Below are 14,920 nucleotides of genomic sequence, written 5' to 3' on the forward strand. Positions count from 1 at the left end.
GACTAAATAACTTGAATGTCTGACTTTTCTCAAACTGAATTTGTAATTTGAGTGTTATACATGTTTAGTAAGTATTCTTATAGGGTTTTCCCTTACATTTGGGAAACTGTCTGAGGTGGCACAGTGTTAATGCTAGCTGGATTTAACCTTAGTGTTCAAAAGCATGTCCTGTGGAAATCCCTTTCTGAATCTAATTTAGCAAAGCTTTTTTGTGTGTGCATATGCGCCATTAAAGTAAATGCAATTAGCTGATTTTGAATGTCAGTAAAACACATTTATGTTTATTACATCTCATATTTTCATTTAATTTTTCTGAACTTTTATAGTATGGATAGTTCTTATAAAAATTGAACAAGTACTTATGTATAACTGGACTTAATGAAGACAATTGAGTCTAAGCTGTTTTTATGAAGGCAGTCAGGTAAAGGGATAAGGTTGGAGAGTTTACCCTTCTATGGCAATATTATTTGAAAAAATATATCCAGGATTTTAAAATATTTTAACAAAACCAGAATATCTCACTTTCAGTCATATTGCAGTGATCCTGACCTCGTTTTGGAACTGAAGAATCTCATTGTAGTGTTTGCTGATACTTTGCAGGTTGGTATTATATTAGCAGCTCAACTGATGTACCTACAATCATTTTTTTTCTTTTAGATATATATGTGCAATATTTTGGATTTCCCTGAAGTCATATGTATGAATCAAGAGCAGAATTACATGACAATATTTTAAGTAATAGAAGTATCTGTATTTCTTGTTCTAGTTCCTGCTTTTCATTATTACCAACTTAATGTGTGCACTCCCTGCAATCCAGTTAGCATCCGTACCTATGCAAAATTAATGTTAGCTCTGTAATTTGTTTGTGGTTTTTTTTCTTTCCTAAATGCTTTACTTCTGATCGTTAGCAAGGGTAATATTCCATTTGTCATTAAATCTCTAGTTGGAAGATCAAACGAAAATTATTGGCAAGTTATGTGTACAATATTTAGCAGATATACTGATAAAGCAGATGAATTTATGCATGAATAGCAAGTTAAAATGTTATAGAGAAGTGGGATAAATTTCTGCTCAAAAACTGGAAACACAGCATGAAGTATTTAGTAAATTTAATATATAATCTTTTAAAAGTAGTGGTGTGTTTAAAGTACTAGAATTTGCTTTATAAAAGTGACAAGACTGGATAAGAAATCTGTGCTCGTGTCTTGAATTGATGTGATAGAAATGAGTGTGTTAATTCTTGAATTACCCCTCCTTTCCATTTTTATACCTCAGGGTTATGGTTTTCCTGTCAATCGACTATTTGATCTTTTATTTGAGATAAGAGACCAGTACAATGAAACATTGCTTAAGAAGTGGTCTGGATTGTTCAGGTTAGTGTTTCAAAATAATTATGCCTTTTTCATTGCATCTATTGTTTTTGTTCTATCTCAAATTTTTGTGATAGATTAATAATTTTGGATGAATTAGTTAACTCGGTGTTCCGTATGAAGGCCTGATTGAGTAGGATCCAGGTATTTATCACACCTAACTAATATTTAGGAGAAGAGCTATCCAAGATTGCTTCTGTAGTTAATGGGGAGAAGGGGGTTCTCCCAACGTTGGAACGTTGTTGGAGAAAGACCCAGAAGAGAAGTGCCTGTCTTTCTCCATTAGGAACCTAATCACCCTAGGCTATCACAATAGGGCATTAGGTTCCTAATTTGGGTTGTCTTCATATTTAAATGTAGATGATGTGTATATCTCCCCAACAAACTACTGACATTGCCAGTAAGTCATCTTATTCTTTTGCTAGACAGAGGGAGCTTTTAATGCAGGTTGGCTTCCATCTCTGCCTCGGGCAGAGGGTCTGGGCAAATTGTAAACCTGGGAGTGGAGCAGCCTGGGACTGTACTCCAAAGCCCCTTTGCAGATAGGGTATGATTTCTAAATGCGCTGGCTTTGTTTACCATAAAAGAAATTACGTTGTATTATATATATTATATATATTGTATTTTGTGTTGTATTATGTTAATAAAATAAATTTATCATTTAAGTTTAGCATCTAAAGATCTTAAGCTGTCTAGGCCCCTCATGTCATCAGTGGACTAGTAAAGTCGTCCAGAAGGTACTTAAATTAGGCTGTGGGCGCCGGCCTACTTGAGGTACTCTGAATCATCTTCACTGTACGTAGCTTTGGTACCTAAGTTGGACAGTCTGAATATCTGCTTTAGCATAGGCACAGTGTAGGCTAGCATAATTAACAAGTACCTCATGGTTAACTCTGGAGTAGACTACTTGGTCTCAAGTTCCTTTGCTGTATTATGCTTTGAGTCATCCCTGTTAAAAACGTTTTCAATTATGATTTATTTTCTTTCCAGGGTTAGACTCATTAGAAAAAGTTAGCATATAAAAGGTACTTTCAAATTCATCTAGTCTGGATTTCTGAGATGATAATTGTTACTGTTCAACACTTTTTTGAAGCTGCATACCCAAATCTGATAGTAAAATTTATATTAATTTACATATAATTTATTTACTTTATTTTTCAGTTTTAATGCAGGTCCTAAATTTTTTTCACTTTACTAACTATTTGACCAGGGATATTTTTGAAGCAGACAACTACAGCCCTATTCCTGTAGCAAATGAAGAGGAATACAAAATAGTTATAAGCAAATTTCCTTTTCAAGATCCAGAACTTGATAAGGTAAGAAAAGTTTTCTATTATTACAGCTTGCCGAAATCCAGTTAAGGACCCTTAAGACAGTAATGATTTTTATAATTAAAAAGTAATTAAGATTTGAAAAGCCAGGTAGTTTAAAAGGCTAAATCATCTTCTTTATGGGTAATTATAGTCATTGATAAATATGTGAATTCAAGCTGTGGTCCTTTGCTCTGAAGCTTGAGTGAGTAGTGTGACCTGTTGTTTTGTAAACAAATGAATAATGCACTTTGGTTAATTAATGCAATCTTTAATTATAATATAGTCTTTTAAAACTGCAGATAACGTAACATTTTATTGCATCATATTGGGTTTAGTAACCCAAAGTGTGTTATATGCTATAGTATTAAAAAATGTATATGTAATAATAAAGAGAGATCTATCAGAGAAAACAACTTTTGTGTTTCTCCTTGCAAATTAATTATTTGTGTCTAGGTATCTGGGGCAAAATAAACCCAAAGGGACTGTAAGTAATTCTGCTCTACTAGCATTCCAGTAGGATGTTCTTGAATAGCCTCAGCCATTCTCCCACTAATAGCTGCTATCACAGAAAGGTGATTAGTATGTTCTGCTATTCAAATATGATTTTGGGAATACTTGTCAAGAAATAACAGGCCCATGATGAAGTGTGTGGAGGGGAGCTAAAACTAAAAAGCCCAAGACAGTGGGAAAAACTGATTTAGTGGAAAACTGGTTTCTGCAACATCCACCGGTACGGATACCTGCAAAAGTAAAAAGATACTCTAATTCTGCAATTCAGCAGGGATTTACCAGGCAAACGTAACAGCTCTATGCCATTAATAGTTTTGCAGTGAACAAGATGAAAAATTACAGGTGGGTTTTGAGATGATTATTGAATAACACTCCAAAGCACCTGCTGAGTTTGCAGATCATCATATATGATTATCTTTAACAAACCTTGAAAAATAACATTTTTGTGGTCATGGCTTTAATAGTATTTTACTTTCTGTCATATGTTGTTTTTCTCTTGAAGTTATTTTATCATGCTTTCCTCCATCAACTTACTTAGCCATTATAATATATTATTATGAAATAATACCAATATAAGAAAACCTCTTACAATACCAAAAGTGTACAATACAGTTGATACCATTTAGCATGATGATTTTACTGATAAATTGTAGAGATTTTAAAATCTTATTAAATAATTTTATCTGCTAGCCCCTCTCACTTTCTCTCTGATGTATCTGCATGCATATGTGTGTGTTTGTTTGTGTGTGTATATATGTAAACATATATATGATTAACACAAATATTTGGCTTGTCTTTCACTAGAAGGGGAATATATTTTGTATACCCATCAATTTTCATTTTGGTTTATGACACAGAAAAGGATTGTCATTTCATAGTGAACAGCACTTGATTTGTAGGTATTTTATGGGCAGAATCTCAGACTGATACTTAGTTTTTGGTCTAGTGAGCTTGAGATTAAAGCTGGGAATCAGGTTGGATTCTGTTCCCAACTGTGTCATTGACCAGCTGTGTGGCACTGGGTAAGTCACTTCACATCTCTCTGCCCCTGTTAATTCATCTGTAAAGCAGGGATAACGCTTTTTACATATAATTATAAAGAATTTTGAAACCTGTATGTTAATCAGGATGTGTTGTATTAGGGCATCATTAGAAACAAGACTGTGTGGTGGGGTTTTTTTTGTGTGTGTGTGTGTGTGTGTGTGCGTCCTAGCAATCTTTGAACCGGTTTAGTTGACTTCAGCTAAATTTGATAGAGGGGCAGAGGTCTCAAAGATAATGAAGGTCCTAAAAGTTTTGCCAAATAGTCAGTGAGACAGAGGTGATAGAATCTTTAAGTTCCCATGTTAAAAGAAAGACTGAAGTTTTACCTGACATGTTATTAGATAGCAGGGAATCCACATGGAGGAAAAACTTGATAAATGCCCCAGCATCACTTCTATTGATTGCTGTTTATAATCTCATCTACTTCACCTCTCTGTTGTTGCCTCAGGCCTGGAAGGCTCTGGGAGGTTATTAGCTCCTATTGCGTGGGTTAATTTAATCTACATTTAGATGTAAAGAAAAAATAATTAGATGTGTAAGTCTAAGCTAGTCACTGAAGGATCCTGTATAGCTGATAGAGAAGAACCCCAGAGGGCTAATTCATTTGATGCATCTGCAATGCCTATTATAGATTAAGATGAATTGCACCTCTGAAAATAGCCGTTTCTCTCCATTTAGTTTAAGAAGAGCCTAGTATTAGTAAGTATCTAATTTTTTAACTCTTAAGTCAGGATGAATGCCCCTCACAGTTTTACAGGTGAGTTTCTCATGGGAGTTGCTTGAGACATTTTAAGCAGAATTGTGAATGGAACCTACTAAATGTTTAATATAGCAAATAAAACCTGGCTGGACACAATATTTTTTTGGCACCCTTCTATTCAGACTGAATGTACCAAACTGTCGTGGTTTGAATAGATCATCTAACTTCTGCGCTTCTGTTGTACGTTCAGAAATTAAAGAATAGGCTTTTAGCTCTGTTTTCCTCTTGCTCTCTATTCTAAATTAATCTGTTGACAGAAAGAATACAGTGTTCCCCTGTACTGGCCAGCCACTATAGAGGATAAACAGTTATTTCTCCTAAATTGTTGAATGTCTGAAGGTTGCGACTCGAGCCGTAGTGATAGGACTTTGTGAGGGTAGTACTTGTTTTAATCTATAAAAATTCGTTACTTAAATGCGACAATCAAAAACACATTTGAAATAAGTCTTATCGTTAAAAGATGTTTTCTGTCGCTGTTGAATGGCACAACAGAGTACAAAGGCCTGGCGCTTAGGCCACGTATCTGTCATGCTGCCAAATCGTAAATGAAGAGTTATGGTTAGAAGAATGTCAAAATAATCTGTTTTTTTTAAGTACAACAATGTTGAACTGCAGTTGATTATGCTTTTATTTGGAGAAATAGAATTATCCTGGGATGATACCAGTTGTTAATTATTTTTCTCATGTATGTCACAGAGTCAACAGAAAATTGTTTGGGGGATTTCAGATATATTAAATGCAGAACCCTCTATCTAGTGTCTGTAGAGTTCATTGAATTCCTTTATCTTCTTTGTCCCCCCCAATACAATATCAAATTTAAAAATGAAATAAGAGACATCGTGTCAAGAGACATGACTTACGATTCCTATCGTAAGAACGATAAGAGTCGTTCTTACAGACGACTAACATTTACAAAACATGTTCATCCAAACTGGTGAAAAAGAAGGTAAATCATGCTTTAGTTTTGTGACCTGTCTATAGGAAGTAAATATATGATAGTAAATATACACATCTAAAAATTCTCAAGATGCTTTGAAAAATCTCAGTCATATTGAACTTTACTGTTTTCTTTGGCAAAAACTGCAAATGTTTTTTGAACCTCATATCCCGCTTATTTTTATTTTTTCTATTCAGATTGAAAGTGATTTGAGACTTATTTTTTAATGCGTGTTTGTAAACTGCTTTCTGCAAGGGGGTCTTAAATTACTTGGAGCCCCCGAATTTTATTTTAATATAAATGATAACGTTATGTTTTTCTTGTAAGCTATTTAAACAGATGTAAAGCCAGCCCAACAAGTCATTGCCTGTATTTGATGAAAAACAGAAAAGCTTAAAATAAATTAGAATTGTTGTATTTAATGCAAACCTCTCCTTAGAATCAAAGTTTAAAAGGTAACATAGTATTATCCTTTGTTTTCATAGCAATGCTTTCCAAAGAAACTCCCAATGTCTCAGTCAGTGCCTCAGATTTATATCCAGGTTAAGGAATTTATTTATGCAAGCCTTAAGTTTTCAGAGTCACTTCACCGAAGGTAAGCTATAAATGTCAAGAGTATGATTATAAAGTAATCTATAACTTCCGTGTGCTGTAAAAATATACAATGAATTGAAAATACATCGTCCTGGATACTTGCTAGATATGCTTTTTCATAATGTCCATGAGTAATTCTTTATATTTAATCCATGATTTCTGGTGCTGTAACACATTTCGTGTGCGTGTGTATATATGTAGCTTGTCATAGTGAACATACTGATGAGACTTTTGAACAGTACTGGGCTGCTTTGAATAATCTAGAGAGCTTTTCATTTAACAAAGCATGTAAAATTTGAAAAATGTAACTTGATACTGATTATTTCAGAAATAATTGTGTAGCATCCCTAAGTAGTTCAACCCAGCTTTCCCTTGTGTGTGCTTTGAGTTTCCTTAGCAATGATTTGTCCTGCCAGAAAATGTACTGGTTGCATACTAATTCCCTCTTCCCTGCCACCTTTTTTTTAATAGCAAACATCCCAATTCCTTTTCCCTTATGCTCCTCAAAGGCTTGGTTTTAATTACATAAAATAACATTTGTAGATCTGAAGTCTGGGAGGTGTTGGTCACCCACTTCCGCACTGTTAAAGATGCAAATGACTCTCTTTCACACATTCTTAATTGATACTGTTTGTAATTTACACATACTAATGAGTGCATGTTGACCTCCATAGTAACTCATTAAAAGCACAAGTTAGTCTTTCCTAACTGCTGTGTTAATAAACATGTCCAAAATCTAAAACTAACAGATTTTGCTTCAGTGTTGAAGTTGAGTTAGTGGAGAATTTGATAAGTGAAAGAGATTATTTTGTGTGATCACAGATCACAGAAAACTTACTGCTGCCAGAAATTAAATGTGCGTAGGGGATTCTGAACATGAAAAGTTTGCTATGCATAAAAATTCAAAAATATTAAGTCAAAATATTGTCATATACAGCATAGTTACAAAAATATGCAATTGTTTTTCAGCTCAACAGAAATAGACGATATGCTCAGAAAATCTACAAATTTGCTGCTAACCAGAACTCTAAGTAGCTGTTTACAGAACCTAATTAAAAAACCTCATATAGGTTTAACAGAGGTAAGTTTTAAAATACATGCTCAAAATTATTTGTTTTTTTTAAAAGACAATTAGTGCTAGTTATAGTCTTGTAAATGTAGATATAGTGTAGTATTAAAATTCATGTAAGAAAAAACTAATGTTTACTTCAAAACTGAGAATTTGAAGAGATGAAAGATGAAGCAGGAAAAAGTAGCAATAGTTGGGAGTAGTGTGTTGAGTAAATGATAGCGCTACAGTGTTGAATCTAGTTGGGTGTGCATTTATGCAGGGATACACAGTGAAGGAAAGATGACAGTAAAAGAGTTCTGCCTCCTCTATGACAAATGAGGGCTTGTAAGGAATTAGCCCAAATCTCCTATTTCTTAGATTGCATGTGGTGCATGGTTCAGTGTGTTCTGCTCCTGTCTAGCAAATAGTAGGACGTTATTGAGTTTATTTGCCCCCTTTTAAGGAAAAAGAAAAAAAGAAAAAAAAAGAAAGGAAAAAAAAATAAAATCTCCCTCACATGAAGCTGCCAGATTAAGAAATCTAAAGTCTGAAGTTCACTGTAACACATGCGACTTCTTTTTCTCTGTTAATTACAATAGAAAATTTTTGGTGGATTTGTGCATGTTGTTTCTCTTGGCTCATTGTGTTTACTGGACAGCATAAGAGAGGGTGAGACAGTGAATTACTCTGTGAACGTTCCCTGCAGTTACATGCAATGTTAGGAGTCAGCAGATACCTACAAAGATGATGCGTGATACTGCTGAGAAGGAATTAAACTGTAGCAATTAGAGTTGTGATAGATCATATTGAATGCTGGTTTTAAACTCCAAGAATCTCTTATATAGGTGAAATCAAAAAAAAAGATGAGGAAAGATCTCTGTAAATCATACATTGCCATGTTAGTGAGTCAAGTCATACAGTTTTTCTGAGCTGCAGTTTTTTACATTTTTAAAACTGGTGACAGAAATATTTACAAGGATGTGAAAATAAATTCGTTAAAATTTTTGAGGTATTTAGTTATCAAGACAGTATGTTTTATGAGAAACCTCTTATTTTATATAGTATTAGAATAGCTTTCACTAAAACAGTATTGGAGCCGGACAGTGTGCAGTGATGATTTAAGAAATGCTGTACTGATGTTTCAGTTACTGTCTGTTATCTATGTAGTATAATTTATGAACTGAATATGAATGGAAGTCCTACTTGTAGAAAGACTGATACCATGTAGCAGCAGATTATTGCCGTTGTTTAAAAAAAAGTTGGCAACCTTATTTTTGAAATTTCCTAACTTCAGAACGCTTTACACTGCAGACAGTTTTGTGATGTTACCTTTTTTTTTAAATTGTGCTAATTTAATTTTTTTTCATGGTATGGAATTAGTGATTTCATTTTGATAATATCTTTTCTTTTATTTTCCCTTTTTTAGTTCTAAAATATGAAATGGGTTTATTTCATTGCGTAGGTGGTTGCAATCTTCATTTTTTAAATGTCACAATTTGTATGTAAACTGTACTTTTACTCCTTGGTGGTATTAGCAAGCTAACTTGAAAATTGGCAGTTACTAAGTGGCAACCTGAAATACTGTATTTAACTTCTAGTAACACTGCTGCTGAAAGCAGTAACCCTTTAAAATAATCAAAAGGCAGTGGATGATACAAGAAGGCTACATTTTACAGGAATTTTTTGTCTCTTGTAGCTTGTTCAAATCATCATAAACACAACACACCTAGAACAAGCCTGTAAATACCTTGAGGATTTTATAACTAACATTACAAGTGTTTCCCAAGTGACTGTTCATACTGCGAGACTTTATGGACTTTCTACGTTTAAGGTATGCTGTATGTCATCCTTTAAATTATCATATCTGAAAATTTACATGAAAATCACTGTACATTAAGTATTTGAAAAACAAAAGGAAGGGAAACCTGCACATTTTATCACTTTGACACTAAAAAATTCCAAACTGATGAGAATTAAATTTTAACGCTGAGCAGATAAAGACTTTTTCATATTATCAGTATGATTTGAAACGTGTCAGTACATCAGACGCATCAGCCTTCCCTTCCAGACCTGGTACGATCTTTTATTAAGTTACAAAATGAGAAGCTGAGCCTAACTGTCCTAGAAGCTTTTAATAGACTAAGCTCCAAATTGTGTAACGTTTTTCGTTTCTGAATGTTTGATCTAAAATGTTTTTTGTTTGCTTTTATTCTACAATAGCAATATTTTGTGATATATTTTGAAATAGTGACCTAGTAATATAAAAGCGGTATTAACAAAGTGAAGCAAAAAACCCTATAAATTACACAATTGTCTTTTTAGAGTTCGTATTTTATTTACATGTTCTGTAAATGAATATATAATTAATACTCATTAAAATGGAATACATGGTACTAAATAAGAATAGTTATATACACTTATTATTTACCAAAGAAGCTTTAATATTTGCTATCATTAAATAGTAATAGCTATTCTGAGTAGTGGGGAGAAGAAACTGGGAGAGGGTTTATTTCCTAAACTGATAGAGTCGATCACTTGTATGTACATGACTGAACGGTTAAGAAGATTGTAATCTGCAGAATTGCCTATTCAGAAAGTAAACCTATAAATGATTGCCATATGGAAGCACAAATATTTGTCTTATAAGAGGAAAAAAGGAGCTGTTTCTGGGAAGATAATAAACTGAGTGCAATATATATTTTCCTTTTTCTGTTCATCAATTTTAGCTGCTTTTTCTCTGGTTTTGGCAAAGCAGGTGTTCAGCACTTCTACAATGTAACAAATTTATGTCGGATGACACTTATCACATTAGCTTCTAGGATTGTATAAATGGATTCATTAGTTATACCAATACCTTTTTTGAAATTTAAGTCAGCATTGCTAGTCTACAATCCTGTGGTTCTCTAGCCTGTTCCTGTGCTAGTCTTGCTCAGAGTTTTACTTTTTAAACCTTCTGCGCTGAGACTGAAACAAAAGCGCGAGAAGTGCGTTTGTCTTCTCAGCGTCGGCCGTTCGCGGCCTTCCCTTCTCGGTTCGCTGCTGCTGCTCCCCGGAGGTCGGGGACTGACAAGACGTCGTCGTCTTGCCCTGTATGGCCCTTGTTCTTTGTAGCTCCTTTTGTATGCTTGGTCTTAGTTACCACAATTTTATGATACTTGTACTCTCTAAACGTGGTGTGCTGTAACCTCATCTCCAAAATGTTGAGCTGGACAAGAACCACCATGCCGCACGGTGCCAGAGTTGTCAGGTGTCTTGCCTGTGGTGACGGCCGCTGACAGGGAAAATAGAAAATACGTCCGGGAACGTAGGTGGAGCTCGGGTTGCAGCACGCGCTACTGCAGCGCTGCTCCTCGCCTCTTCGGAAATGCTTCCACTTGCGTCGTTGTCACTAAATGTATTCGTTACAGTGTATCCGCACAGAAGCGTGAGGGAAAAATACACAGTGTTTCGGGGAACGGTCACATCGGTGACTTCATCCCAAACATCGTTGCTTTCTCCTGCTATGATATGAAGGGTGTCTCACTAAATGTGAAAACCGTATCGTAATGCATACACGTCAAGAATAGGAACTTAATCTAGTAAGACAACCTTCAGTCCGGAGTTTTTATAACATGTTAATATTTGACTTTGCAACAACCTTTTGTACATATTTTTCTTGTGAACAATTCCCAAGACTCGCTTAAAAAAAGTAGGAGAAAGCCGTTTTCTCATTACGGGGGGTTGTATAAACACTAGTGTGAGAGCGGGGCAGAAGCTCAGGGCTGTGCCTGCTGTCCGTGTGCAGGTTCAAGACAGGAGCAGGCTATCATCCTGGATGTAAACCACCTACTGCCAGATTTAAAAGTTGTTCCCTCGCGTCAAAGGAGTGTTGAGAATCGGTAATTCCAGGTTTGCTGTTGAAAGGAGTGTGCTCGGGTGTTATAAACCCTCTTGCCCCTGCCCTCTTGTCCCTTTAGCTTTTTTGCTCACTCGTTTTAATTTCTGTCCCCTTTTACCTGTTTATTAGTCCTTCTTTTCCCCTTTCCCGGGTTCGTGTTGATGCGCCTCAAAAGTTCTTCATCTTTTTGAGTTCAAATCAAGCATTTCAAATCGTTCTCGCAAGCGACACAAGCATCTGAGAGAGAGCGGTGGACTGGCGCTGAAAGGAGCTGCATTCCTCTTCCAAGTTTGCCACTGGCTGGTGACTCAGAAATAAGTCACTTAACCTGTTAGTTCTCAGTTTCTTTTGTATGGAAGTGAGGATATAATAATATAGTCCCATTGTAAAATGATTTTAAAAGTGCCATACATTGTTCACAGTAGCACATCTCTATAGAGAATGAACATCTTCTCCCCACCCCACCCCCAAGGCTTTAATTGTGATCAAATTAGTCAATTTTATATTGCAAGGATGAAAGACGTTTCCAGGACACTAGAATAGTATTCCGTCTCCACTTTAACAAATGGCTGCTGGGAACTTGACTGTTTCTAATGTATGGCACCTGCTTATCTAGACAAACTGCGTTTTTCTTAGCATATTCTTCAGAAATGGTGGGAGTGTTTAGGCTTAAACCTCAAGAAAAAGGGATAATGCATACTCAGCATAGAAAATTTTAATTTCAGCAGCGAGTTTGACAACGTTTACAAAGCCAAGTATAAAAGAAGCCCAAAATAAAAGATGTTCTAGTTTGTTTTTATATATGGCTCTTCATCATGTTAGTAGGTGAATTCCTCCTAGTTGTTACTGCATTTATCTGTACAAAATTTCTGAAGGATTTGGAAAAGGGGGGAACTGAAGCAAATATGTTGACTTGTATAGTCAAAATTCTGATCCTTACTCAGGCTGTGTTACATCATGGTGACCATAATAAGCTTTAAAACAAACAAACCAACCAACCCACTCTATTGAACTAGGTAGCTGGGTGCAACGATCATCTGGGCTCAGGCTGTTGTGACAGCCCCACGCCAGAGGGCAAAGCCTTGGGCTGCGCTGTGGCCGGAGCCCTCTGAGGGGGGAGAGGGGGTTTCAGGCTCCTCGGGCTGGCGCGGTGTTTGAGCACCGGGTAGGTCCCGAGCTGGGTGCATCTCAGCACCTGGTCTTGCATCTACAGCAAATAAGGCAGAAATTACTTCACTGACCTACTCCAGCCAAGTAGCATTTTTGCTTTACATTGGAAGAAAGTGGGTGTGATTTGGGATTTTTTTTCTGTGGAAAAAAATTTTGCATGAAGGTGTAGATGCTAGTGCTTTTTGTAGCTGTGCAGAGAAACACAAAAATAAAGCAAAGCTGTGCAACCTTTGGGAGCAGCTTAAAAACATCAAACGCGGCTTGGAGAAGGATTTCTAGGACTGAAACCTCGTCTCTTTTCCCCAGTTACATCTGTTGGTCTTACGAAAGGTTTTATGTCTCCCCATAAACTTTGTCACACCTATTGCTATGGGCTGGAAGGGTCATAAATAATAATTTGTGTAGAAAAATTGAACAAGAGTGTTTTGTTTTATCAGCCCAGTGGCCTTGCAGTTTGTCCTATATATTTTAAAATGTATAGGACATGACTTCTGTACTGATCGTTTCTGTATTGATCATGATTTCTATACTGAACACAATTTTTGTAAAGTGTGTGGAAGTTAAGTGAACCTATATTCATGATGTGTTTATCTAGTCATATCCTGACATGTTTGTCGTTTAAGTAATTTCTTTCCTTGATAATTATTTGATGATATAAATTAAAATGTCATGCTTTGGATGTCTGAACAGTAATCCCGTTATACACAGATACAGTCTGAGTGATTTACATATCAGTTGACTCATATTTGAGATGTTTGAGCTCCTTAGTAGAATTCTGTTTATGTCAAACATAACATTTATATTTATTCCATCTTAGGCTACCCCACTTCTGTAACTTCATCATATATTCTTGTTGCAATGTATTTGTTTTTTGATTGCTGTTAGTATGTAATTATCGTATAAGAGGAACTATTGTGCAGTAATCAAAATGAAAATACTTTGAAGTTAATCACGTATACAGAATTCTGTTACTCAGAGTTTCCCAAATGGCAATGATCTTCTCTAGAACTTTATAAAAACTACCATAAAATTTTAAGAAGAAAACTGAAATTTCTGCCTAGCTTCAAAGCAATATATAGAGTAATCCTTATCAATTGTTATTTCTATTCCACAAACCAGTTGTCAATTCAAATATCACTACTTATATAACAATTTTTACGGGTAATATTTTGGCTCCACATGGAATTACAGGCAAGATAGGAATAACATTCAAGTGGAGAAATCTAAGTACATGACAAAGCAGTGTCCAAACTAAAAGCCTAGACTGTATCTAATGGGAGCCTCCCTTTCGGGAACTTGTGACTGTTGCCTCTTCCCTTTTGTTGCCCCCCCCTCAGGTTTCATCTTCTCTACGCCTGCCCGTTAGGAAGTTGAGGGCAGCAATTAGGTCACCCCTTTTGCTTTCTGTTCTTCAGGCTGAGCAGTCCCAGTCCTTCCAGTCTCTGCTCACACGTTGTATGCTCCAGCCCTCTCACCATTTTGGCTGTGCTCCCCTGCCCTTGCTCCTGCTGGTCAATGCCTTTCCTTGTGCTGGGGAGCCCATACTGGACAAGGTACTCCAGATGTGGTCTCACAAGTGCTGCACAGAGGAGCATGTTTCATATGAGCTATAATGCCATATAAAACCAAATAACATCCATCAATGCTTATGTGCATGTTTCCTAGTTAAAACTAGCAATAAATTTTCTGGAATGACAACGGAAGAATAATCTTGTGTAGGTCACCTTGTGCAGGTAATTCAGCCAGTGCTTGCCTTCTCAATCAGTTAGGGCTTCTAGATAGAAATTTTTGGAAGAGAAGCAAATTAAAAAAAAAAAAAAACCATATACCATTCCAGAGCAGTTGCAACTTGAACTTTAGGTATTTGAAGTTTTTTCAGTGTACACTGAAACAAAGGAGGATGATTTCTTGCATTTATGGGATAAGGAAGACTAATCCTGTTGAGAATAGTTCTGTTTTCTGTACTTCATTTTTTCCCTTGATACAAGACGTAGCCTATCCTATTAATAATATCCCCTCTGGCATGGATTTTCAAAGGTGGGTGAGGTAGAATGAGACATTGTTGCAATACACTTTATATTTTCCAGTTGATTGCCAACAATTTTCCCATTAACTGTCATTTGTTTTGCTAAGGATTTAATGAAGAAGGCGAGACAGACAGGTTCTGGTGTAGGGACCGTAGTTAGGCTGCTATTGCCCTAGCAGCGTAGTTTTACTCATTTGGCCTTGTCCTTAAGATTTCCACTGCCTAATTTGCTTGTTGTGTGCCAGTAGAGCATGTGTTCGTTTGAATG

At 35.9% G+C, this 14,920-nt stretch overlaps 1 protein-coding gene across 11 annotated transcripts in view; it reads left to right on the plus strand.

Moving 5' to 3' along the window:
- Window positions 1-14,920, plus strand: part of EXOC6 (exocyst complex component 6) — a 109,357-nt gene that overhangs the window by 42,396 nt on the left and 52,041 nt on the right. For all 11 annotated transcript variants that reach the window (XR_011142150.1, XM_068950033.1, XM_068950034.1 and 8 more), the window contains 6 exons: window positions 529-600; window positions 1,276-1,373; window positions 2,581-2,686; window positions 6,420-6,529; window positions 7,498-7,609; window positions 9,276-9,410. Coding sequence is in view for 10 of the 11 variants with exons in the window: in XM_068950033.1 (XP_068806134.1) it covers window positions 529-600; window positions 1,276-1,373; window positions 2,581-2,686; window positions 6,420-6,529; window positions 7,498-7,609; window positions 9,276-9,410 (633 nt within the window). In the remaining variant the exon portion in view is untranslated. The remainder of the gene's footprint in view (window positions 1-528; window positions 601-1,275; window positions 1,374-2,580; window positions 2,687-6,419; window positions 6,530-7,497; window positions 7,610-9,275; window positions 9,411-14,920) is intronic.

This window comes from Struthio camelus, chromosome 7 (genome assembly GCF_040807025.1).
Source record: "Struthio camelus isolate bStrCam1 chromosome 7, bStrCam1.hap1, whole genome shotgun sequence".
NCBI classification, from domain to species: Eukaryota; Metazoa; Chordata; class Aves; order Struthioniformes; family Struthionidae; genus Struthio; species Struthio camelus.